This window comes from Mixophyes fleayi, chromosome 5 (genome assembly GCF_038048845.1).
Source record: "Mixophyes fleayi isolate aMixFle1 chromosome 5, aMixFle1.hap1, whole genome shotgun sequence".
NCBI lineage: Eukaryota > Metazoa > Chordata > Amphibia > Anura > Limnodynastidae > Mixophyes > Mixophyes fleayi.
Window position 1 is genome coordinate 220,036,409 of NC_134406.1, and position 25,668 is coordinate 220,062,076.

The window sequence follows — 25,668 nt, forward strand, 5'->3', positions numbered from 1 at the left end:
TTCAGGGGTCAAGGCAGATGTAACTCACCGATCGGAGTCAATTCCACATTTTGGGTCAAATGGAGGCAAGTTATTAGCAACGACTAACCCCAGTAACTGAATTCCCAAAGAGTTATCTTTTTTATTAGGATCTGTCCCAGAAAAACCATTGTATATTAACCTGAAAAGGAAATCAATACAGAATTAAAATATGTTCACTTGCGACTGGATCCATAATACATCTACATATACCTGTACTATACTTGATCAGAACTTCATACCGGAAATACACCTTTGTGCGTTCATTCACATGCACAAACAGAAGTTACCGGATTTGGTTAGTGATAACCCAATCCTTTTCACTACCTATAAACTATGGCAACAACTCTGTAGACAATTCAGATTAAATCCCCATGCCTCGTCGCATCTCCCATTATTACATAACCCCGAATTTCAGGACTGCATGGCTTCCTATCCTTTTACAATGTGGGAAAAATTGGGAATCACAACAATCGGTCCAGTTATCAATAAGGTATCTCGTAAACCCATTGTCACAAACAGCACTCACCTGAGCCTGCGTGATGCGTGTGTGACACAGGGTTAACCAAAAAACAACCACCCGGTCTGTCTAAAATGATTAAATCCTTCCCTATCTATGCCACACACTAGCTTTGCGGTACTAACTATGCCACCACCAAGGTTTTTTCTGACAAGAGCTGACACTCTTATTTAGGAAGCCTTCGGTTCTCCCTAGCATTAATCTAACACAATTTACTTTAATCAGAGTTCACATAAACCACAATGTTCTCCCCGTTTCAATTATGTAGCGTCTTGACCAAACTGTTGCGTGAATTCGTAAGAACACAGAGACTTGAACTTATTAAGTGTGATTTAATATGGAAAATACATCCACAATGCTTAAGATAAAACAATTAATAAGAAGGCATACAAGTATAAAGCAATCGTCTTTTATAAAATAAAAAGGATAAAACACAGTATTGATACCTCACTTATAATCAAGTTTCTGGTGCTGGGGAGAAGCAGGAAAAATGGGACCCTCTTCAATATCAAATTGACTCCCTAAAGAGTGAACCAGGACTTCCATTTCCACTAGTTTTAAAACCAAGCTGCAGGGCCCCCAGCCCCCCTTCCTGTGAGGTCAGAACCAACAGGACTGTAGAATGCAAATTAGGGTTTTATGTATCTGCTGTAGAGACAGGTTTAAGTCAAGTTTTCTTTACACTGTCATAACTTTTCAACAGTATGACTTACAAACATGATTTAACCTCCACACAACATGTCATAGGTTCCCCTTCATCTGCATACCATACATGCCTCTGGCAAGTATAAGATTGGAGAAAATGATATGATATTTTCCTGTGACCCTATACAGCTTGAATCTGTCATTAACATACAACCCGGTCTCTGCAGTCGGCCTGTCTGGGGCTCCCAAACATGTGTTAGAGTTCATTGTCTTGAAAGATATATCCTCAAAGGCTTTCACATTTGCGTCCTACCATAAATGGTACAAGGTGCTACTATTATCTACCAGCCCTCTCTGGGTAGATTAACATAAACAAAACCCGTTGATCTAAACAGCTTCTCTGAGACATGTCACACCATTTCTAGGAATTAATTCACAAACACATATTTGCAGATTTAAGTCTAAAAATTAGCTTACACATGACACCCATGTCCCATGACCAAGCCTCTTCTGTATTTCCTCCCCCCCCCTTCGAGCTCATAATTTGGCCTATTTTAAATGCCAAAATTATATTAAAACTGTCTTAAATAAATTCTCCCCGATAGATTGGGACAATCCGCTAGATTTAATTCTGGCTAAGCCGTTCCCGGTACATCAAGCTATTTCACAACACTATTCTATCTTACGCCATCGGCTTGATTATAATAATTCTAAGACGGGTATTGCCCAACGTTTCCCTTCTATGACCCCAGACTTTCTTTTAAAAGCTTTGACAAAACAGTTGCACCTAATTCCAGCTATGACTTATTCAGAGATGTTTATAAAAAATTTCCACAGAGCTTTTCTCTCCCCATCCAGACGTTTTCATATTGGCTTGGCGGACAATCACTTATGCCCAAAATGTGGAGCTTATCAGGCAGACCTGACACACTGTTTCTGGGAATGCCCTCCTATCAGACGTTTCTGGGTCCAGATCTGGAGATACTCACTCGCTCATTTAATAAATTATGTTCCATTGTCCCCGGAGTGGGCGATCTTCAGAATTTGCCTTCAGAGATTAAGATGGACAAGGGATGGAGGAAATCATTGCTTGCTATATCGGCGGCAGCGAGGAAGAGCGTTCTGCAGGTCTGGGCCCAGAAAGAACAACCCGCATTTTCACTTTTCCGTCAAAAACTCTACCATATTTTCCGTATGGACTGGATCGAAACCTCATTACAGAAAGTGAGCAGGGTTGAATATTTCTTTAACACATGGGAGAGTTTGATAGGCCTGTTACCGCAAGATATACGAATACAACACAATACAGAATGGTACGAGTTACGAATGGGTGTTGGTAATCCTCCGAATGTACAAAACGCCATCTGATTAGCTAGGAATCGTTGGGGGGTGCTGGCCTGTGTCCCCATGCTTATATGTGTATTTACTTGCTCCTAAAAAGCTAACAAACCAAGAGGCTTTTGATACATGCCATTGGGAAATAAAATTTGTCTGTAAATCTTATCCGAGTGTCTTTATGCCTGCAAACATATTGTGTGATGCTTTGCTCAATGTAACCAACGTGCTTATTTTTGTTGTCTACCTCATAAATAAAAAAATATATATATATATGTTCACTTGCAAATCCTCAGATATGAAACAAATGCTTCCACATATAATGCCCTAGACCTAAAAATTGTTACGTTACCAAATAACTTTTTTTGGCTTCTGAAATAACCTTACCATGTAATAAACCACTTATATTGTGACAGACTATTGAAAATAACAGGAAATCCTGGACTATATCATGCATACTTACTTGTATGGAATAGAAAGACAATCCTTCCAACATTCCAGAACAGTTTTTATTATCTCAAGATTGTGCCTATACACCGCTCTCTTTTCATGAAATGCATGTGTCATCAAGAATTCAAGCAGTCTGTTAGCCAGGATCTCATCCTTTGCAAGTCCCTGAGAAATAAACACACCGTCACATGCAGCTATTATCTATATGTAGACTTAAGCATGTTTTAAGATTAGATTTTCTACTCTTAGATTAATTTTAGTTTAACTATTCATATATTAAAATTATAGAATTAACTATTACTTACAGTGGGTGTGGCAGTGCTTGACCAAGAGAGAAGGATCACTACGGTTTCTACCACCATATAGTGAATCCCTATTCCACCATTATTTTCAGACACAATCAACTGTAACATGGGGCCAATCCAAAATTTTGCGTAGGGACGGAAAACCTGAAATACCAGAATAATATTAATTATGTTATGTAGGGCAACGGGCTACATGACAACTTGCCCCTTAATTTCAATAGAATCACTAGATACAATTAATTGCATGATTCCTCTTTACAGAACATTTGACAAGAACAATAGGAATGTACAGACTATTTTCAGCAACTTACTTCTTCAGTGTTAACAATAAGTTTGGAAATGAAAAGACGGACATTCAATGGTGTGGAAGGGTTTCCAAGTTTTGTATGCAAAACTTTCATCCATGGTGGCATGTCTTGTGGAGTGACACCCTAAATATATCCAGGACATAATGCTTGATTACTATAACATTCAAGCTCTGCATAATATATAAAGTGTGTCCACTACAGATGTCTCTGCATACCTCATCTATTTTGGGTGTGATTTCATTTCGCTGCATGTGTTTAATCAATCCTGTCATAGGCGTCATGCACTCATGCTGATTCAATTCATCCATTTCAAACTCCATAATATCTTCTGGTGCCTGGACTTCAGAACTGTGCTCCTGTTATAACATCATCATATTATTACACTCCACTTCTAATCAATTATTACCTTGTTTTGGGACTTATTTATCTTTACAAATACCTTTATTCTGCTGCTCCTATGAGATTTTGTTGGGTCCTGAGAACTGTAAGAAAAACTCTGCAGTCCAGTGGAGAAATCAAACTGACTCATTTCTTCACTCAAGCTACTATCTGCCATGTAAGACTGCGAAGATAAATACTGGGGCCCATCTTAAAATGCAAGTGGAAACGGGAAAAAAAAAAATGATAAAAAAATACATTACACATACACAATCTTGATATAAAAGATAAATATTTTGTTATGCTTGATATAAATAAGACCAGCAAGTGAATACAGGGAGTGAAAACCAAGGGAAACTGTTCCATACAGACTTTCCGCCTATTGAGGCTCTCTACACGCTACCACCGGGACATTACGAAGATCGGCTGCGGCCGCCAACAGCCGCGCCTACCATTTCAAACCATTACGGACGACTGCGTATGCGCAACAGCCGACACTTCATTCAGACCTCGGGACTGCCAGCGAACGCAGCTCTCCGCAACTCCAGACAGGTAAGAGGAGTTCCAGAGGGGAACCGGATGGGAGTATGTCTACACAGCCCAACTAGACTGCACCACTTTACAACTGTGAGTCCTGTTGCCTTTTTATCTCTAAAGACTTTCTTGGAGACTTTTTATGTGGCTCTTCCTATTGTACTGCCATAGTTACAGCCGCCATGGAGTCCAAAGGAGAAAAGAACAGATTGTATTTACCGTTAATTCCTTTTCTTTGAGGGACGTCATGGCAGCCTGATTTCCCAACCATGCTTGCAATTTTGTATTTATATTTTTGAGAAGTCAGCTTTGGAAGTCACTCAAAGACACAGCAGAAGAGAAGGGGCTTTGTTATATACCACCCGGGCAGGGGAGGGCTAGCAAAGTTTAGCCCGGGGGGCAAGACTCGACTCATCAGCCTCTTTTTAATGAAAAAAAAGTCAGGTGCCCTTGTGACCCAGCCCAAGGTAGCCCACTATGGGACCAGCCCAGTCTGCTCCTGCACCCGGGCTGTTTTTAATGCCATAACCCAAAGTTATGGCTGCCATGGAGTCTCTCATAGAAAAGAAATTCATAGAAAGTATAATTTTGTTTTACATGTTTTATTTAGTATATAGTGTGTCTCATATATAAATATATCAATCACAATACCAGAATCCACATTTGACGCTTCTCTTGCTTCTTTGCGAATAGCCAAATACTTTCTCTTCCGTTCCATTGGCACCTACAGTTCAAAATAAAAAAAACACAAAATCTGGGTTTTAAAATGTGCTGAATTAAAGATCTATTCAATGTTTGATAATCTTCAAATCTGACTGCACATTTCAGAAATAAATAATTTTTGAATACAATTCACATTTTTATTTTACAATTTGTCAACATCTAGGGAATACCGTCTGCCCTTACTGTAGCATCACTTAGGTGTCTTGTGCTAGTGTGGAATCATGCTAGGACAAAAAGTTTGAATACATGAAGGTTCTAATGAAATTTACCCAAAGGAGTCAGGTGGAGTCATGTTTAAGATGTGTGCCTAAAAAAGTTATGTGTACAATCTTCAATTAGTCTAAATTCATCCATCTTTTTAACACATTCCAAAATTGGGAAATTAAATAAATTGTATTAAAAAACTGTTTTATATATTGAAATTGATAGTTCATTTAAGTGAAAGAAAAATGTAAAAGCATACATGCCCACTTCTTAGATTTCTCATGTGACATGGGACAGGAGGAGGAGGGCGTGGTGACATTTCACGCCACCATAGCTTAATGACGCAATTAAGCCCCGCCACCCCCCCTTCACTGCCGCTAATTTCGCCAAATTTAGGGAGTTTTGCCTACTCTTCCAGGAGGTCCCCCCGAAATTCGGGAGCCTCCCTGGAATTCCGGGAGAGTAGGCAGGTATGTGTAAAAGGTCTTTATGTGATGGCTAATGCAGTAATCTGTTTGAATGGTTTGTGAACTGCAGACAAATAAGGCTGGAGTAATGGTCCACCAGAAATAAGAACTGAGGGATGAAATTAGCCTGAAGGCAATTTAAGAGCTGAGGATGTATCTTCAAACTAGTTTACTCTCTGGGGTTAATAGTTAATTATGGAGTACGCCCATCTGTTGTCATAGGGGAAGTGTAGACAGGGTATATAAGTAGGATGGGCGGATAATTAAGCAGTCTCTGCAGTCTGGACATTGGGATAAGACTGTGTCTGCCTGTCCTTAATTGCATTATTTCATTGTTTTTTTCTGAAAACTGTGAGCTTTCCTCTTTCTATTCCTTTTCTTGGTGTTTTTACTGCCACTTACTATTGACTCAATGGCAGTGTATTACTGTGTTCTTTGGTTCAGCTGTGCCTCAGTGCTTGCCTCTCACCCCCCCCCTCCTTCCACTTTTCATCTTGATTTCAGCACGTTGGGCTGCAGGAGGCATAGAGCTAAGTGAACTATTATGGCTGTTCTCGTTATGATAGCTATAGTCTTCATCATTTTCCTCTGTTTTTTCACTTTCCCCTGTCAGCCATTCGATGGTATGTGGGTCAGTGGTTATAGAATAAATGTGTGATAATTTAAAGGTTAAAATTAAGATGTTATGTGATATCAATCTTTGCACTCATCATGTAGCAAGGATCCCACCCCCCCCAGCTCTCCTTTAGCCACTTAGGATCATGCATGTCACAGACATATACAGTGTGCACAGAATTTTCTGTTGCACATGTGCTTGTTTTTTTACTACTTGCCACATCTTATTTGTCCAACTAGGCAGACACATAGCTCATGGCATTAAGGGGACATGTGAACTGTCTTATATATTTAAATTAAAGCAAATATAGATAGAATAAACAGCGCGGGCTCTTGATTTCAAAGCTGCCCATGTATGGTAACTCCTATCCACAACGGAGTTTGATACAAAGTACAATAGCTAAAACACAGATCCCATACATCAAACGGCTTAAAAACAACACTGATTCTAAGTCAGTAATCACACATATTAAAGTGTATAATTCCCTTTCTAAAATAGGCATAGAAGTCCAAGTTATCAGCAATAAAGTGGACCGAGCTGGGTGCAAAGTCACTGCAAAATAGAGCAGCAATATAACTTCCACAATAATGGATCAATTCTTCAAAACATCACGGCGTCCCCTTAGGGAAATGCACTCACCAGACCTCCGTGATCAAACAGCAGGGAATCTCTCCACAATGAGATTAAGAAAGTGATTATAAGACGGATTATACGGTCAGATACCAGCACTCACACATCGGGAGCTGTTGCGGTGTTGGCTGATTACCGATTGGGGGAGATTTATTTCCGTTCGGTGAGCATGTCCGCTTAGATCGTGTCCTGGAGGCAGCGGTGAAGCTTGGATAACAGTGCCATTATTGAGGAGCGAACCCCGGAGCGCAGTTCTCACTGTGGAGAGATTCCCTGCTGTTTGATCACGGAGGTCTGGTGAGTGCTTTTACCTAAGGGGATGCCGTGATGTTTTGAAGAATTGATCCATTATCGTGGAAGTTATATTGCTGCTCTATTTTGAAGTGACTTTGCACCCAGCTTGGTCCACTTTATTGCTGATAACTTGGACTTCTATGCCTATTTTAGAAAGGGAATTATACACTTTAATATGTGTGATTACTGACTTAGAATCAGTGTTGTTTTTAAGCACCGTTTGATGTATGGGATCTGTGTTTTAGCTATTGTCTTATATATTTACTTAAAATGTCAATTTAATAAAAAAATAAAAATAAAGAGGGGATTATTTGCACTGACCTGTGCTTTTAAACTGCTGCCTTATAGCTGCATACATGGGGATGCTCCTTGCATGCTGTCCCCACCTATTGTATTTAATTGGGGATACTGATTTGCAAATACTTAATAAGATTGTGCCCCCCCTTTCTCACTGGCAGCAAAGCCCGCGGTATTAAGTGCGTCCATTACCAGGGAAAGGGGTGTCTGCCCACAGCTTCCACATGCAGAGCCTGTCGCAGTTTTTCTGTCAACAGTCCACCCACACAGGTGTAAATTGCTTAGGGCGATACACCTTTGCTTGATGCCGGCTGTGTCAGGGCCCCTGATGTGTAACCTCTACTATTCTCATTACCATGTATCAATTTCCATGAGGAAATTGCTTATATAACATGTAGGGACGTTCCAATTAGGGATTTTATCAATAGCCTGCTCATTAATGCCTTTATGACGGGATTTGCGAGTTGTGTAGCAGAATCCCTGCTGAACTTATATGGAATTTGGGTTTAGGGTGCTCCCGGAGGCTGACATAGCTAGACATGGGATGCCCCATATCATGGCGATACAGTCGGTGGAATGATTTGGGCCAAGCATGCACTTTATTTTAATCAAACTTATTTTATTATTTTGTTATACATAAATGAACAAACTAACTCACACAAGTGCAACTTAATTGTGTCATGTTACTACCTTATGCTGCATACATACAGGTATATACCAAACATTACTACAATAGAAAGAATCATCTTTGGAAAAATTACAAAGAGAAAGAAAAACAGATACTTTTCATAAATAAAAAAAAAATCATTGGAGGGTGACTGGGCGCCCGGCATACACATAAACATCTCTTACTACTGGAAACACAAATGGAGACTGTATGCACTATATTAATTTAATATATTCACGGATACAGACAAGGAACACACAATTTATGAAATTATAACCACATTTATTTTCAATAAATATGAACATGGACCACACTTACCACTACAGTTAACAGAACACCAGCAGTAAGAGTCCTTTAAGGACAAGATTCCATTATTTTATTTATCTTGAATTATATTAGAGGGGAATGAATGCAACACGTGTGATTTCCCCTTTCTTACACTAGATGTTCATAAAACCAGAAAACTGCGCTTACACAACACTAAATTGAAATGTATATATGTCATGGTATCTGTATATCATCAATCTAACATAGCGATAAACACAATTTTATTAAATATTCCTCTGATAGCTGGGATTTCTTGATAAGATATCTCCACAATATAAAAACGTTTATATATGGACTATGTTGATAGAGGATACTGACAGAGAATATTAGCTTATGTGTATTACTTTGCTGCCATTCAATTATCATAGATCTAACTTAGATCATGTTTATAGGGTTGTGTAATTACTAGTTTGCATTGTGCACTTTATCAACTTTATAGATTTTAATTATAATTTAATAAAACTTTGTTTATCCCTATATTAGATTCATAATATACAGATACCATGACATACACATTAAGATTTAGTGTGGTTTGAGAGCAGTTTTATGTATATTTTCTCAAGGACTGACACCTTGAATTTAACATGCTGCTGCACCCCACCAGCGGTTGTTTGAGGTTTCAGCACGGTTCACATTAACTATTACACTAGATGTTGGCTGACTCAAGGCATGCTGAACATTTCTACTACTAAATAACAGAAACAAGTTGCTTTACAACCTTTTGACACACCACAGGCTTCAGTAAATAGAAAGTCAAATGGAAAAACAGATGACACATCGATCATAGTCAAACAATTTAAAGTGACCAGGACTAATTGTAATTAGACATGTCCCTAAGTGGCCATCAGTATAGTAGTATCACAGCTATATTATTCTCTACGTCGTCACTGCTAGCGCCACCCTGTTAGGCAAATCCCGCCCTCATCACACTTAAGCATGTTGACACACTACAAAAGGTAGCCACAGATAAGTTAATGTTATAACTTTTAAATTAATCATGTAATAGTAACGAGAGTAGAAGCAAACCCTTAGAACAAACATTGCTTAGAAATAGAGAATAAATCCTCTGTCAACAAAGAAATACGAAAAAAAAAAAAAACATTACTGTCTCACCTCAACTTCAATGGGAAATGAATAGTTACGATGAAAGTCTATTAAATTTTCAAGTATGAGCAGGTTCTAAATAAAAAAAACAAAAAAAAAACACAAAACAGGAGTTAAATAACCCGTTCTAAAATCTAAAAGAGAATACGAACACATACAGTATATCAAAAGGTTACGAGAAAAATATCAAGTGCAGTTATTAGAGACATAAAAATGTCATACATTGCTGCAATGAGTGTGTATACAATAAGCTTTTAATCACCGTATTATACAGAGGAGTTTTCCAGTTTCGGTCAAAAGCCTGTACTAAATTTTGAGATCTGTAAAAGGGCACACAAATGTTATATTGCTGCAATAAGTTTACCAGTTATAATTTTTACCTTTTCTTTCTTTTCTGCGAAAAGAAATGTCTGATAGAATTTGCTCTCGGTAAAAGAGCAGGTCACAAGGGAAACAGCACAGTTGTATGCAGCACAGTGGTATTGTCTTCGCTTCTCCAGTAGCTTGGTTTCACCAGACATGTTCTCAGTATACGCATCATAACATGACCTTACATAGAAATAATCACAAAATCTATTCACTACAATATCCAGTAAGCAAAAAAACAACATACTACTTTGCGGTTATCTTTTTATGTCCCTTTATTTGCATACTAATGGCTGTGTTAAGTAAAGCCTCTCTCACAACTGGCAATCATGCAGTTGCATACATGGTGGATGCAGCTATCATGGTTACAAGAGACAAAATCCTGCTTTAAAGGGATCATTCTGGTTCTTAACAGTTAGAGATACCAAATATTTAATAAATATATATATATATATATATATATATATATATATATATATATAAAATTTATAAAATTTTAAAAGGATTCATAATATATTTACTTATTGAAAGTCTGCGGTTCTGAATACAGAACATTTAATTGATCAGAACTTACTTGATTAATGCCTTAGTCAGTAGGTTTCCTTCTACATTCATTGACCCTTCAAATGCATGGTTTATTCTGGATTCTTTGGAATAAATCTCATCTTTGGACAGACGAGAATAGAGAACTTCAAGCATTTTGTAAGAACCCGATTTTATGGTAAGCTGTGTATCAAAGATTGCTTCCGACATCTAAAAATATGTACACAAACATATTTTAAAACAAATCTAAACAATGACAAGATAAACTCAGGTGTATCAATGTATTTTTGGTTTTCAGGTTATCTAGAGTTACAGACACTAACTGAGTCTACTGAGATCTACACTTCTTTCTGCTAGGGTCTATAAAACGTTTAGATATTTCATTGTTTAAAAAAAACCAAAAACTGTTAATTGCTTTTATATGTTTCGCCAACTAATTAAAAAACAAAATTATAATGTGTGTGTTTTGTACTGCACGCTGTCATAAACACAAAATATAATAATATATATTATGGTTTAGTGGCTATAGACTTGCTACAGATAAAGTCACACCTTGAGGAACATGCTGTTCCAAACTTCCGAACAGCTGTTAGACTGAGCCCGGGTGCCCGCAGCCCCCCAGTCCAGCCCGCCCCTGCCACCCAGACAAGCCATTTAAACTAGAAGCTACTGATGATAACATCACCATTGGTATGGTGTATGGTAGAAAACTGGAGGAAAAAGAACAAGGGATTTCTGTCAAGGAAATGGACTACAGCACAAACCAAGTATTTCCCATTGGAAATAACCTCCATGCTCCATGGATTCAGGTGCTGATGGATAAAGAGACAAACAGGAACCTTACAAATAAACACTGAAGCCCAGGGTGCCCATAGCAGGATGGGTAAGATACCAAAAACTGAATGTCTGCAGAGAAAAAGGGGGGAAAGAACGGCACAATCTACAGAGTCTAATAATGTATGGCAGGGGCAGTGATATCCCAAGATCTACCAGAACAAATGAAGCTATCACCAGTTGCTGCAATACCTCATTTTGAACTTCCCATGAAGCTACAGACAAACTTGTGATTTACTAATAGATAACACCAAATATGGGCTTCAGTAGCATTCAGACTAGCAGATAAAAGGATCATGCAACTGCAAGGCCATGGAGAGTCAAGCCATCATGTAGAACTATGAAAAAGAGGATTTTTATACTTCCGATAAATCCGTTTCTCTGATTCCATCTCGGGGACACTGCTTACCATGGGGTTGTGTGAGGGTAGGAGGGTAGAATCCAGGCCAAACAACACTCCACTGGAATAAGAAAGGGAATCCAAAAACTTTTTAGATTCAGAGGCCGCATCCCAGGATCTCAGCCACAATGCCCTCCTGGCCACCACAGCTGTTGCAGAGACGGAGGAGGAAATGGAAGCTGCGTTCTGAGCAGCCTCATAAAACGTACCCTGACGCCTCCTTAAGGTGCAGTGCAAGTAGAAGCAAGTCCGAATCTTGCAAAGCTGTAGCCAACTGATCAGCCCACGTTTTCATAGCTCTGGCGACCAATGCTGATGAAAACGCGGGTCTAAAAGAAGTACCTGCTGCCGTGTAGATTGACTTTAAAAAAGCCTATCTTGCGGTCAGTAGGTCACTATCTTGCGGTCAGTAGGATCCTGCAAGGAAGCGGTCCCTGGAACACGAAGCGTAGTGTGGTGAGCTAAGCGTACCACTGTTATCCACCCTTGGGATTTGTTCCCAACGGATTACATCCTCCTCCTGAAGAGGGTATAAAGACAGGTACCTTCTTGGAATAACACATCTACGGTTGGCTTGTTTCCAAGATGCATCTACAATCTCTTTCAACTTTGCAGATGGAGGGAAACGGATCGCCCGTCTTCTGACCTTTTTAAATAGACTGTGATCTGTAGATCTAGTCTCTTCAATGTCCAGAAAACCCAGTGCCTGACGCACTGCTACCACCAGGTCGTCCATCCCCTGATATCTGGGAGACTCATCTGGGTCCGCCTGTGCGGAATCAGAATCTTCTAAAACCTCACCCTCCTCTTCTGAGGATCTCTCCGTATTATAGAGGGACAGAAGGGGATTAGCGAATTTGTGCCTCTCGTTTCTCTGCAAATGCCTTTGGTTCTCCAAAAACTGGTTTAACCGAATTAGACCCCTGACCAACGATGTGGACCAGGCCTGTTCTCCCATAAGGGGGGCCTGAGATGGCAATGCAGCGGAATGATCCGCCCATTCTGAAGGAACGGGCTCAGTAGTCTCCGTGGTCACCCCTGAATTAAGAGGAGCTATTGTTCCAGAGGTTGAAGGGAGTACCGCAGCAACCACTGGAATTTCTGTGTGTTTAGAAAGCAGTTGTACCAATTTAGTAACCCCCTGCGTCAGATCAGCCACCCACGCTTGTGCTTCAGTTATTGCTAGGACGTTAGTCTGTGACTGCGCCACCATGGAAGCTCCAACGCAGTCAGTACAGAGCGCCCCTGGGTCCTGCTGTTCATTAGGCAATTTAGCCTTACACTTGGAACAAGTATAATATTTGGTACGAGGCGTTTTACCTTGTCAGACATTTTAAGGTAACAGAGTACGGCAAAAAAAATATAAACATGCAAACACAAAAGAAATAAGCAGAAGATACTGATCTATGACAAAGGTCAAAACATAGTACCCCTGTTTAAACAGTTATATCTGAGAGCCAAAGTATCTAAACATATAATATACTATGTCCCAATATATATATATTCCCAGGCAAATTTTGGTCCACTTTTGTTCTGCAGGCGGGGGAGCTCTATTAACTCAACTCTCCCCGTCCTGCCCATAACTCTTTGTTTCAGATAGGCAAAAGAAAAACGGACAAGGCGATTTACTGCTTCTCTTCTTAAGCAGTAACTGCCGCTGTGCACTCGCCCTTGCTGCACTCATGACAGTGCAGCCCCAATGCCAAGATCCCCCCTTTTGTCCTGAGTAGGGTACTTGGAACATTCCAAAATGACAGCCTGTAGCTGCGGGGATTACCGGCGCTCTCTGCCTCCGTGGCAGCGCCGGTAACCTGTAAATAATCAGCGCCTGTCACACTGCCGAGAAGCATTTTTTTTTTTTTTTAAAACAAAAAATTTTCCTGCTGTCAGCGAGAGCTGTCCGTCTGGCTCTTAGTCTGACAGCTGCTTCTATAAAGGAGCGTGCTCTATGTGGAAGAGAGCACACACCTAACGAAGGTAAAGGATTAAAAGAACAAAAGAAAATAAAGAACCTACAAACATTGAAATAAATCACTGCCCACAAAGATAAGCCCAACTCCTTTGGGCACTCAACATAAACTGAGATTTCAAGAGGGGTTGCAGGGGTAGGTGTCTGTCGGCAGATCACAAAGTTAACTAGTTAAGTGCCAAACTCCTCCTACCCTCACACAACCCCATGGTAAGCAGTGTCCCCCAGATTGGTTGAAAGAGAAAGTAGCAATGTGATCATAGACAATAAAGAAGAAAATTTGGTGGTCCACACTGACAATAAGGATGTGTTCAAAGCCTAAAAACATGATTACCAAGTTGGAGAGCAAGTGGGTGGAAAATACATGATAACCCCATTTGGGGGAAGAGGAACAATATGGGAGAAATTATAGAACACAGCCAGAGAGATGAAAGCAGCACTATGACTATGTTGATTCACACGCTCCAATGACTAGTCTGGACATTTGCGTCAATTACCCAAGTGGGTCAAATTGTAAGCGTTACAGCGTACTACCATACCAGACCACCACCTCTTGAAGATCAAAAGACAACAAGTAAGCATGTCAGGGTAACCTCTACAGGTGCAGTCTGCAAACTCGAATACATTGTTCATTTACATTTAGAGTGTAAAGTGTAATAGGTTACACTTTACTAATGTATTTACAAATCTTGCAAGTTCGCCAGGCCTCCTCCATGCATAAAATGTTCCTAAAACCAGAGCACTGAAGGGCAATATCTAGTTTCATCAGGACCTGCACTTTAAAAATTCCCAAAAATATTTGTTAGTTCAAGTAGTAATGCTTCTGGCCTTTTCTTGTTTTCTCTATATGAAGAGCTTTGCCATCATTTATTTAATAAATGCAAAATATTCTTTATAAGGCTTGTTTTTTTTTACAAAGAGATAAAAATGCAAATAATTATGCTTTCAGCAATAAAATAAGTATTAAGTGTGGAAGTTTATGATCGTTTAAACCAGTTTCATGAAAAGTTCAGTTGTATCACTTTATTCTAAATAAGTACTGAAGACAATGACAACTTTAACATATAGATTAATGGATTAAAAATATACCTTTGTGAATGTACCCTTGAGTGCATTCATTAACAGAGTGATGATTTTGCTGAAAAACTCTTTCAAAGCATCATGGCTGCAGTTCCATATGAGAGGCAACAGGCAGCGGTCAATTATAGACTGTCTGATAGTATTTGACAGATCTTCACTCTTGAACATGCTATACAAAGTATCCATTAGAATGACTTGTTTCTCACATCTACTCCTAAACAACCAGAAGAATAGGGTAAATGTAAAATTAAACAATGAAGATATTATCTGTAGCTTATAGTTTCCTCTTTAAAAATATAAACATGAAGATACATTTATAACACTGATGAATAGAAATTGTTCGGACAAAATGTATCCAAAATTACTGTCTTAAGCCTCTAAGGATGTTATACCACTACTATCACAATCCAATCTTGACAACCATTTTGCTCCTATCTTATACCTGGGCCCCAACTGTCAATACGTATGTACTTATGTATGTGCCAAGTATCACAAATCTGAGCACGTTATCATTCTGACAGTTGTTGCAAAACATTTTTAAGTTCCATTCAGGTTTAGCTAGTTTACAGAGTTGAAATGAAGGGAAATAAATGGGAAAAACATTGTAATTCTTAATTAAACCTTGCGCACCTGGGCCCCAATTCATGTTCGGACGTACATCCATTTGTGTATCATATCTTGTGTGAAATAGCTCTGCACATGCTCAGAAATGAACCTTACCACCAACAAACGCAACTGAATGTAATTCATGTCTGAATGCAATTTACACTACAGCCTACGACTTGAGGGAAGAGGTGGACTGACATAAGCACTGCACAAAAAGGGCATTCCGACGCAGATGAAACAGATTCCTATCCTGCATTTATCATAAGTGAGCTTGTTTTTAGCCGTATCATTTGCACCAGCTCCAGGGCAGGTGCCTACCGATAGTATTGACTGACAATAGTCTTAGTGGCACACATAAGTGTAGTTTTTAACTCTATCTAGCACAGAACATCTGTATGCAAGATAAACTATAAAAACGCATTGCATGTATAGTAGGCATCTTGATTTATGTATACAAAATAAACAAAAAAATCTGAAAATCCATATTTATATTAATGATTATACTGTTAGTATATAGTAGTTCATTTAGATAATAAAATAATATTTTTAGCATGTGTTCTAATGCAACCTAAAATTGACATTACGCTTGTGCTTATGCTACACTCTGTTCTATCTCTCTACATAAGACAAGTACCATTTAGGCAGAGTGTACTCACACCCAGATTAAAATTTGGAACGTGTCTTGTGATCCGATTGGCTTTGAATACAATCGGAACTATGCTCAAGTTCCTTTTTCAAAACACAACTTGCATGTAAGTTGTGTCTGAACAGGAATCAGGCCGCTAGTGTGCAAGTTTTTAAAATAATTTAAAAAGACACTTTAGCCCTACGCTAGTTTCTATAGATGTACTGCATCAGCATTTATATTTCAGAATCCTTTCTTGTGTGCTAGTATTCACCCTATAAGTACAATTATAAGAGGTCTATTCCAGAGAAAAAAAAATGTGGATTTAAAATTAAAATCACATCAACCATTAGGACAACATGTGTTGAACACAACTGACAGATACATATCCACATGGTAAGCAAAATAACTTCTGTGTAATTGGTAAAAGTAGTTAGATTAATTTAACCACATGAACATTTTCAATATGTAAACTCATAATACCCGTAGTCCACCTTACTATAAAGAGTCTGGTGCCGAAACTTTTAATTATTTATTTAAGAATTTGCTTACTATAGTCTATGATTAGTAGAATTTAGCAAGCATTAAACAAATGTAAACATGTTTAGGGAAGATACTGTCATCTAAAAAGGAGTAAAATAAAAACACAAGCAACCTTAAAACAGACACATAGTTAAGGCTGTGTTCAATCAATGTTTCTGTAGCAAACGACTTTAATATTCTAGTGGTTCTTCATTACGTTTACCTTTGAATAACTTTTCTGAAGCTGTTTTGAAACAATTCTTCCATAAAATGTTTGGCGTCCCGGCAAAGTATTTCTACCATGAGTTGAAGCAGCACTGGACTTTGGGACAACTCTAGAGCATCCAAAAACTAAAAAAAAATATGACATATGAAATTACATTTTAAATATGCAAGAAAATGAATATATAATAAAATTGTATACTAGTAGAGGACTGCATATTCCTTATATACTGCATGTCGAACAACTTTTCTGGAATTTCTTTATATCACTACGTTCATGTGCTCGGCTACACTGTGCTTCCAAAATGACACCAATGTAGCACACTAGGCAGATCTTCATCTATGCCTAATGATTTCTCCATAACATTACTGCTGAACACAGACCATTGATACGTTTTACTTGCAATATCATATCTAACTGCACGGTTTCTGGTTGCATTATTGTAAATATAGGTGGTAACAGTTAACTACAATTGAAAATACCGATAATAGTAAATTAGTAAATTATAAAAAGAATGGGATTTTTATACTTATGTTAAATCCATTTCTCTGAGTACAAAAGGGGACACTGGAAACATTGGGCATAGATGTGCAATACAGGAAGCTTGGGCCAGCAGTACAGAATACAAGTGAGGTTCACCAAAACCAGAACCTCTTACAAGAAGAGGAGTATGTGATGATGAATACTTTTGTGTCAAAAAACACAAAAGTATTATAGGAGTGATACTTTTACTGGCTAACCAAAATACATTTTTATATTTGCTAGCTTTCAGAGCACAGAGGCCCCTTCATCAGACAAGTTTACAAATAAATGACTAAGAAAAGGGCACAAAATTTAAGAGATGTTACATCAAGCAATTTGTACAGTGGGGGGGGGGGGGAATACATCATAAAGATAAGCTAAAGTAATAAAACTGAGGTTTTCGTTATGGATGAAAGAGTGAAAGTCCTACGATTACAAACAGAAGGAGGACAACAGCAGGGTGCCCTTAGTGGTCACTTACAATTCCCACATGAACATCTTGGAGAAAATTGCTGCTGATCATCAGCCGATATTTCAGAAAGACAATAGACTGAAGGAAATATTCCCAGATTTACCTCTCCTTTCATATAACCTCTGAACTTAAGAAATCTCCTCCCTAGAAGTGCCCTCTCATCTCCATCAGAGACTGGCACTTTCCCTTGCAAAAACAAAAATGCAAAACCTACACACGTCCTACCAATAAACACAGCACATATACCCAATACACAACGGGGCGATAAAATCACTGATTGCTTGATGTAACATCTCTTAAATGTTGGAACCTTTTCTCAGTCATTTATTTGTAAACTTGCCTGATGAAGGGGCCTCTGTGCTCTGAAAGCTAGCAAATATAAAAATGTATTTTGGTTAGCCAATAAAGGTGTCACTCCTACAATACTTTTGTCTTTTTTGACACGAAAGTGTACAACATCACATATATTTTTCTGGCTGACACGGTACTGCAATAATTTTTTTTTATTTTTTTTTTGCTACACATTCTGATAAGAAGAGAAATAAAAAGGTCAAGCGAATCTGCAGCAGCCTCAGGACTGGAACTGGTCACAGGGTACGCAGGACTGAGACCTGAACTCAGGTGCACAGACCTTTAAACAGGAAACTCAGAGCTGAAATGAACCACAGGAGACTCAGAACAGGCACCCGGTGAAGCAGGAGAAGCAGGAGAAGGATGCTGTGGACAGGACCAGAGGCACTTGGCAGGAGATACAGGAGTCAGGAAGAGAGGACTTGGTAATGCTGGTAGGAGATACCGCAGTCAGGAACAGAATCATAGCGAAGAGACCTTCACTTAAAAGAGGAGAGTTGTTTGGGCAATGTGCAAACTGCACTTCCTGGATTAAGTAGGGTTCCCTGTGAGCTGATAGGCTGGCTGAATCATGTGACTGGAGTTGCTGGAGACTGGTTTGTCAGAATGGATCATGAGATGCAATCCAAGATGGCCACGCCCATGAAGCAGAAGAGCAGGAAGTGTTTGTTTACAGACAAAGACACAGGACTCAGAAGTACAAAAGGCAGCCAGGAGGGGCATGGATGGCCATGAGGTGACCTCACCGAACCAGGTAAATGGGGCTAAGACACCTATGTGTGGCATAAGGATCATGGCTTCAACAGCCGCGCCATTAAAGTCAGCCAAAGTAAACTTTGATGATGCAAAGGTCCCATGCAGATCTGCCCTCAGAGCACACCACAGCAGGCCTTCCGCCATGCTGAGAATGTCTGTGCACTACTACCTTCTCGGCCAGTCTGTTATCACCAGAATCACCTGAAGACGTTCTCTCTTTTTACTTTCTTTAGCATTCATGGTTGCATTGCTATAGGAGGAAACAGGTAAATCAGACAGTAGTCTCAAGGTACCGACATGGTGTCTACCAATAATGCCCTTGGATCCTTTGACTTGGATTAGTAGCGCTTCACTTTTGTGGGTCAATGGAGACGTCATCATGTCAACATCAGGTTGACCCCATCAGTCCATTATATGCTGGAAAATTTTTGGATGAAGGGACCATTTCACTGGTTGAAGGGTCTGCCTGCTTCAAAAATCTGCTTCCAGGTCTCCACACCTCTGGAAAGAACAAAGATGTGATGGCTGGTAGAGTTCGCTCCTCCCATAACACGAGCCTGCTGGCTTCATTCATGTCCAGGGCACTTTTGAGGTCTCCTTGATGATGGAGGTATGCCACAGTCATAGCAATGGTCAATTGGATCTTTATGGCCCTTCCTTGCAAGAATGGGTGTGCTTTAACTAGGACCTGAGATCCAGAACATGTATCTAGAGCTTTGGCTCCTCCGGAGTTCAAAGACTCTGGAAACAGCACTGAAGAGTGACAGTCCCCCCCCCCCCATTACTGAAGCCTGCCATCCATAGTTACCAGTGTCTATTCACAAATGGTGAAGGAATGCCTCCTGCTGAGGTTATCGCCCCACAGCAACCAGAGAAGCGACTAATACACCCTTAGAGACGTTGAGATTTCCAACTGCAGATCTTTCCCCCTGTGGCTGAGGAAATCCTCTTATCTAGCTCAGATCTCAATAAGACATCCACAAAGAAAGGCAGGGACTCCAAAGTACTTTTGAGCAAACTCCAAGGCCCTAAGCCAGTGTCAAGACCTAATAAGCCCTGTATCAATGCCACCATCCCCCAGATATTTAGAGGGCTCACAGATATAATCCACCAGAGTTAAGTAATCCGATATGGGTCTGCCAGATTAAAATTCCTTCATCATTTGCTCCGACCCCCTCCTGACTGTCTTACTTGCCCAACCTGAAGCTTCAGCAGTCCTATGAAGACCATCCACTGGGAAGGAGTCAGGTTGCATTTATTGTAGTTAATGATCCAACCACGAGATTCTAAGGTCTGTGCCATCACTCATATATGGATTTGCAGTAAGGCTTACATTCATCAGCAGATCATCCAGGACTGTTAACCTCTTCAACTACCGTCCCCTAACACACTTTGTTCTATGTTGAAATAGTTGTCATGATGAATGAATAGTGCAGTACTTGATGTATAGTGTAGGATGACATATTGTATGCCATAGGTAATGTGCTATAAAGTATGACTGATTTAGGTTTCATGGTGTATTGTGTTACTGCTGTGCTTCAATGGTATATTGTGTTTCCGCTGTGGTGCACTAGAATGTAATGTATATATCCCTGTCTTAAATTTTTATGCAAATAAAGTATACATTATTCATTAAGAAAAAAGCTCTAGTCCTGGCAGGCTCTGTCATCTCAGTGCCCAATGACACTTTAGGCACAGGGACCCCAGTCACTACCTGTGGTGGCGGTAACCAGGTTGACAAGGAGGCAGTCCCTCAGTGGAAGCTCGCTTCAGGCATCCATCACTCACTAATATCTGTACCAAAGACTAAAGCTTACATTATATGGGACTCCCTTTCACTGTCAATCACAACCCTTTCCAATGCTGAAGCTAAAAGGGATTCCAGCTTTTTAATCATTTTGAAGCAGTTGTTTGTACCAAGCGGATGGATAATTTACACTGGTGATTTTCCAGATTTCTTATTTTTCTCGGATTTGACCTACAACCGATCAAACAAAGAAAATTATTTTGTATTTAAAAAGTGGAGATATTTATTTTAAAATGGTTTCCCTTATTCCATTGGTATAATGGGCACCACTGATTTGGCAAAATTACCACTCCAGAGATCAGTTTTGGTAGTTACCGAGGCCAAGAGCGGTCCGGTAGGGCCCCAGCACTTTCAACACTGGGCCAGTAGCCTATCGAAGGGAGGTAGTTAGCACATGCTTTTTTTTGTACTCCCAGAGACTTCCTGTACTGACCTGCCTGAAGATGGTTTTCCCTCTATCAGGTGGACCCCATGCTCATGGTCTCTTTGTAATAGTGTAAATAAGCACAATCTGTCTGTGATGCTGGTTGAGTGTTGGAGGGTACTTTTACTCCTGAATTCATTGTGTATAGGGAATTGTTATGTCTCATTAAAATTGTAGGACCAGACATGATCTCCACCAGGTCTGAGCTGGTGCAAAAATCAGGTCCTTTTGCACAGTGCAAATGCTGTGTGGCAAGGAGCACACCACAGGACCTTCTCCCAGTTAATATAGGATGAGAATAACTTGACTTCCGCAGTTTCTGCAAAGCAAATTATGCTTAATTATCCAGATGGAATTGTACTGAGTAATAGTTTTCTATCTGTCATTATCTTATATTAAAAGGAGAGGACAAAAGGCCAAATTGAAAGACTATGGACTGAAAAGTTTCTCCAAATGGAACAGAAGCACAAAACTTAAACTCTGCAACTCCAAGAGAATAAGTAAAGGATGCCATCCATTGAATTTGGTGTGCGGAGACAGATGGTAGAGGCAAAAGTTTCCATCTTGAATTTTTGAATATTCAATGGACTTACTCAGTTTCTATGAATTCATTATATAGTGTAACTTGCTATTGGGCTTCTTCCCCAATAAGATTGGGGAATAAAAGCCCTACCCTCTTTCTAAGTCAGGAACATGGACAAAGACCTCCTGGCCCATCTTCACACTTCCCTCTACCTTGCATATGGCATCATTAGATTCTGGAATAATTCTCATTAGGATATTGCGTTTCCTATTTTACTGGAAAACGTTTGTTGTCCTGTAATTATGCAAAGTGTTTTTTTCTAATAAAAAAACCCGTCCAAACAAATATTCTCCTTTTAAGAATTTTTAAAGAAACTTGGAAGATGCATTCCATGATTTTGAGCCATACAATCCTACAAGCTGACTGAGAAGCTAAAATCAGCTGTCTTAGCGTTTTGGCCTTTAACTGGTTTTCAAACAGGCATATCTTACTAAATGCAAAATTTGGTTTTAACAGTGCAGCTGCAAATTTCCTAAGTAGTTCTCTGTCCATGAGGACTTTTAATACTCCCATGTTAATGAATGGCAAAGAAGATTCTTTTGATACCATAGCCCATAAAGATTGTACCTTTTGACACAAATTCTTTTTTTTTTTTTTTTTTTAAGCCCAAATGGGATGAACCTGCAGAGCAGAGGCATCCATTTGTGGGCTGAACCAGTCTATTTGCTAGGAACCAGTGACATCACTTAGGCACTTCCTGACTAATTCATGAGGTCTGGAATTAATGAGGTTCTGGTTACTAGTGAATTCATATTTTATAATTTGTTCCAGAATGGTGGGTTTACTGTTCTGCTTCTTTCTAACAAATGGGTGATTGGTTTAAACATTACTTACCTTTTTTATACTGTCCACATAATTATTGTACTTTAAGGTGCCTTTAGGAAACTCATCAGATTTCATTGGAAAATTAAGGGCAACAAACTGGTCAAGAGCATTTTTTAACTCTGTTAATCTTTCTTCTTTCAGGTTGGTGAAGAAAGGAAGAATTATAAGAGCCTGACTCTATAAAATAAAGAATTAGCATTTAATTATAAGCAGTTCAACACCAAACAAACATAATGCAAAAGTATCATCATCATCATTATCATCACCATTTATTTATATAGCGCCACTGATTCCGCAGCGCTGTACAGAGAACTCATTCACATCAGTCCCTGCCCCATTGGAGCTTACAGTCTAATTCCCTAACACACAGACACACACACACCCAGACAGAGAGAGAGGGAGAGACTAGGGTCAATTTTGATAGCAGCCAATTAACTTACCAGTATGTTTTTGGAGTGTGGGAGGAAACCGGAGCACCCGGAGGAAACCCACGCAAAAACGGGGAGAACATATAAACTCCACACAGATAAGGCCATGTTCGGGAATTGAACTCATGACCCCAGCGCAGTGAGGCAGAAGTGCTAACCACTACGCCACCATTCTGCCCCAAAAGTATAAAGGTAAAAAGAATGGACACAATATTTCAGCCATTTAATGTAATGTAATGACTCAGACTGGTCACACGAGCTGCAGTCAGAGAGCCGAGTGCCAGAATCACTGTCTAAATTGGCGAATCATGTGAACGAGACCCAGTTGCTTAATCCAAGCATCATTTCTGGAGTCACTGGGGCCAGAAAACGTGGTTGGAAAAGGTGGGACACTGACTCAAAGGGCTGACATCTAACTGTCATTTTACATAAGTCCCTGAATCGCTCGTAGAAGCTGGAGTACAAATTGATTGGAAATGGTGAGTGATCATCAACACAATAGAGATCACCAAGAAAAAAAAATCTAAACTTTATAGACATGTAGAATACAGAGATCTAAAGCGAAGACACTTTTAGTTTGAAATTAAAATTAACAAAACAAAAGTCAAGTGTACTAACATTAATATAACATTTTGCTATGTTATACCCAAGTAATGTAAATGCAGTGACACCCTGAAACAAAGAAATACCCCGAACACAAACCACACTGAACTGAGTAGCTGCACATTGTAAGAGCATTATACTTACTTTCAAATTCAGTCCAAGTTTCTGGTCAGTGAGAATGCTTGTATATGTCTTAAATACTTCACTGAAAGCTGGGTGCTTTGTATCAGAAGACACAGAAGAATCAATCTGAAAAAGGGACATATTAATTAAAGTAACAAGAATATTTAATATTATTATCATTGAACCTCTTTTTTGTAGGCCCATATGGTCAGTGCGATGTGGAGATTTAACCTGTAGATGTTACCAGTGTAGGTTGAATAAAACTGAAATTGAAGCTCCAGCTCAATAAACAAACAGACATTTCTACTAAAAAGAAATATGAATCCCCAGTAGCAGAGTTCTATAGATCTAGATAAAGCAAGAGGAGTGAACAGTGATAAAGGACAATACACTAAATGTTCTCAAAAGAAATGAGGGTGAGATCAAGTAAACTGATAGCACAAGCCTAAGACAGATTTAAGAGCAAGAATAAATTAAGATTGCTCTAGTCCACAAAAAAATACCTTGGGTGTTCAAAAATGACTACTTACAAATTTGCTAAAATGAAGCAGAATTATACAGAGCTCACAAAGCGGAACACAACCCTAGCAGAATAGAAAAATTACATCTAGCCCATGGCAAGTACTTTGACAACCACATAAGCTCACCATAGGAATCGAACATAACAATAACAATAGTCCGCTATACATAAAGGAAGAAATTCCCAGAAGGCACTATGTTGGTTCCTAAAGTATGTAGAAAGAATTGGTCGATTTAGAAATTGTAAAGAGATGGGCAAAAAGCAGAAACGTCAACGCCATCCTAATTCGGTTGGAATTGCAGATAATGTTTCTGGAAACTATGATGTAACTACTTTAGCTCGATGACAAACAAGCCATGAAAGTCTGCAGGAAAAAGCTTCCAGAACGTGCTAGAGAAGACTGAGGCTTTCCGTCAAGTTTGACTTGTGCCAGGTCAGAATGTCTTAAAGTTTTTTGTTTGTTTTTTTGTTTACAGGGTGTTAAATCTTGTGTTAGAGTAATATTGTACCCAAGGCAGAAATGTATTAAGATTTCAGTGTACAAATGCAAGGTGATTTCCATGTCGTTGCAGAACATGTACAAAGTCAAACACATAGTTTAAAGGGATATCCTGTATAGCTTGTGGCTTCAATAACAGCATCACATGGCCCATTTTACCTGTTACAGAATTTTATCTGATGACAATTGTAATCAAGTAGGAAAAGTGAAATAAATTCTACAGAAAATGCTAATCAATCTTTGAACCTATACAGTAGATTCCCATGTTCTAACCACCTAGAAAGAAATGGCTGTTTATGGAAAGATGAGGGGCTTCAATTCTTATTTTCTCTGGCCTCCATCGGTGACAACTTCATTCTACAACACATATTGCACTGATAGGTCGGGAGAGATAAAAATTTTCAGAGACATGTAATTATTTTATTTTTTTAGAACCCATTTTAATTAACAGACTAAAAAATGCAAAAAGATATAAAGATGCACTACTACCTAGGTAATGTATTCTATGAAAGTACTCCTCACCCTAGCCAGAGCCCCACAGCAGCTGCAACATGCAGACATTTCTTTCCCATAGCTAGGATAGTTCTGTAACACAGAAATATCAAATCTGTTTCGTTCGCCACTTTAAAATACAGAACTGCCTGGGATGTGACCAGGAGCTTGGAGCTACAGCAGGCGTCTTAACGCTGCTCCACATCTGACACTGTGAAAAGTACTGCAAAAATCAGCAATAATTGTTTTCAAGACCAGACTCATAGGTTACTG

General features: G+C 39.2%; 1 protein-coding gene across 1 annotated transcript in view; it reads right to left on the reverse strand.

The window, feature by feature from the left end:
• PRKDC (protein kinase, DNA-activated, catalytic subunit) overlaps positions 1–25,668 on the reverse strand; it is a 144,042-nt gene that overhangs the window by 80,803 nt on the left and 37,571 nt on the right. The window contains exons 19-32 of the mRNA XM_075213494.1: positions 23,906–24,010; positions 22,740–22,907; positions 16,991–17,118; positions 15,024–15,228; positions 10,763–10,941; positions 10,203–10,371; positions 9,832–9,897; positions 5,145–5,217; positions 4,021–4,169; positions 3,797–3,937; positions 3,585–3,704; positions 3,274–3,417; positions 2,982–3,133; positions 29–160 (exon numbers count right to left, since the gene is read on the reverse strand). Coding sequence (XP_075069595.1) covers positions 29–160; positions 2,982–3,133; positions 3,274–3,417; positions 3,585–3,704; positions 3,797–3,937; positions 4,021–4,169; positions 5,145–5,217; positions 9,832–9,897; positions 10,203–10,371; positions 10,763–10,941; positions 15,024–15,228; positions 16,991–17,118; positions 22,740–22,907; positions 23,906–24,010 — 1,931 coding nt within the window. The remainder of the gene's footprint in view (positions 1–28; positions 161–2,981; positions 3,134–3,273; positions 3,418–3,584; positions 3,705–3,796; positions 3,938–4,020; positions 4,170–5,144; positions 5,218–9,831; positions 9,898–10,202; positions 10,372–10,762; positions 10,942–15,023; positions 15,229–16,990; positions 17,119–22,739; positions 22,908–23,905; positions 24,011–25,668) is intronic.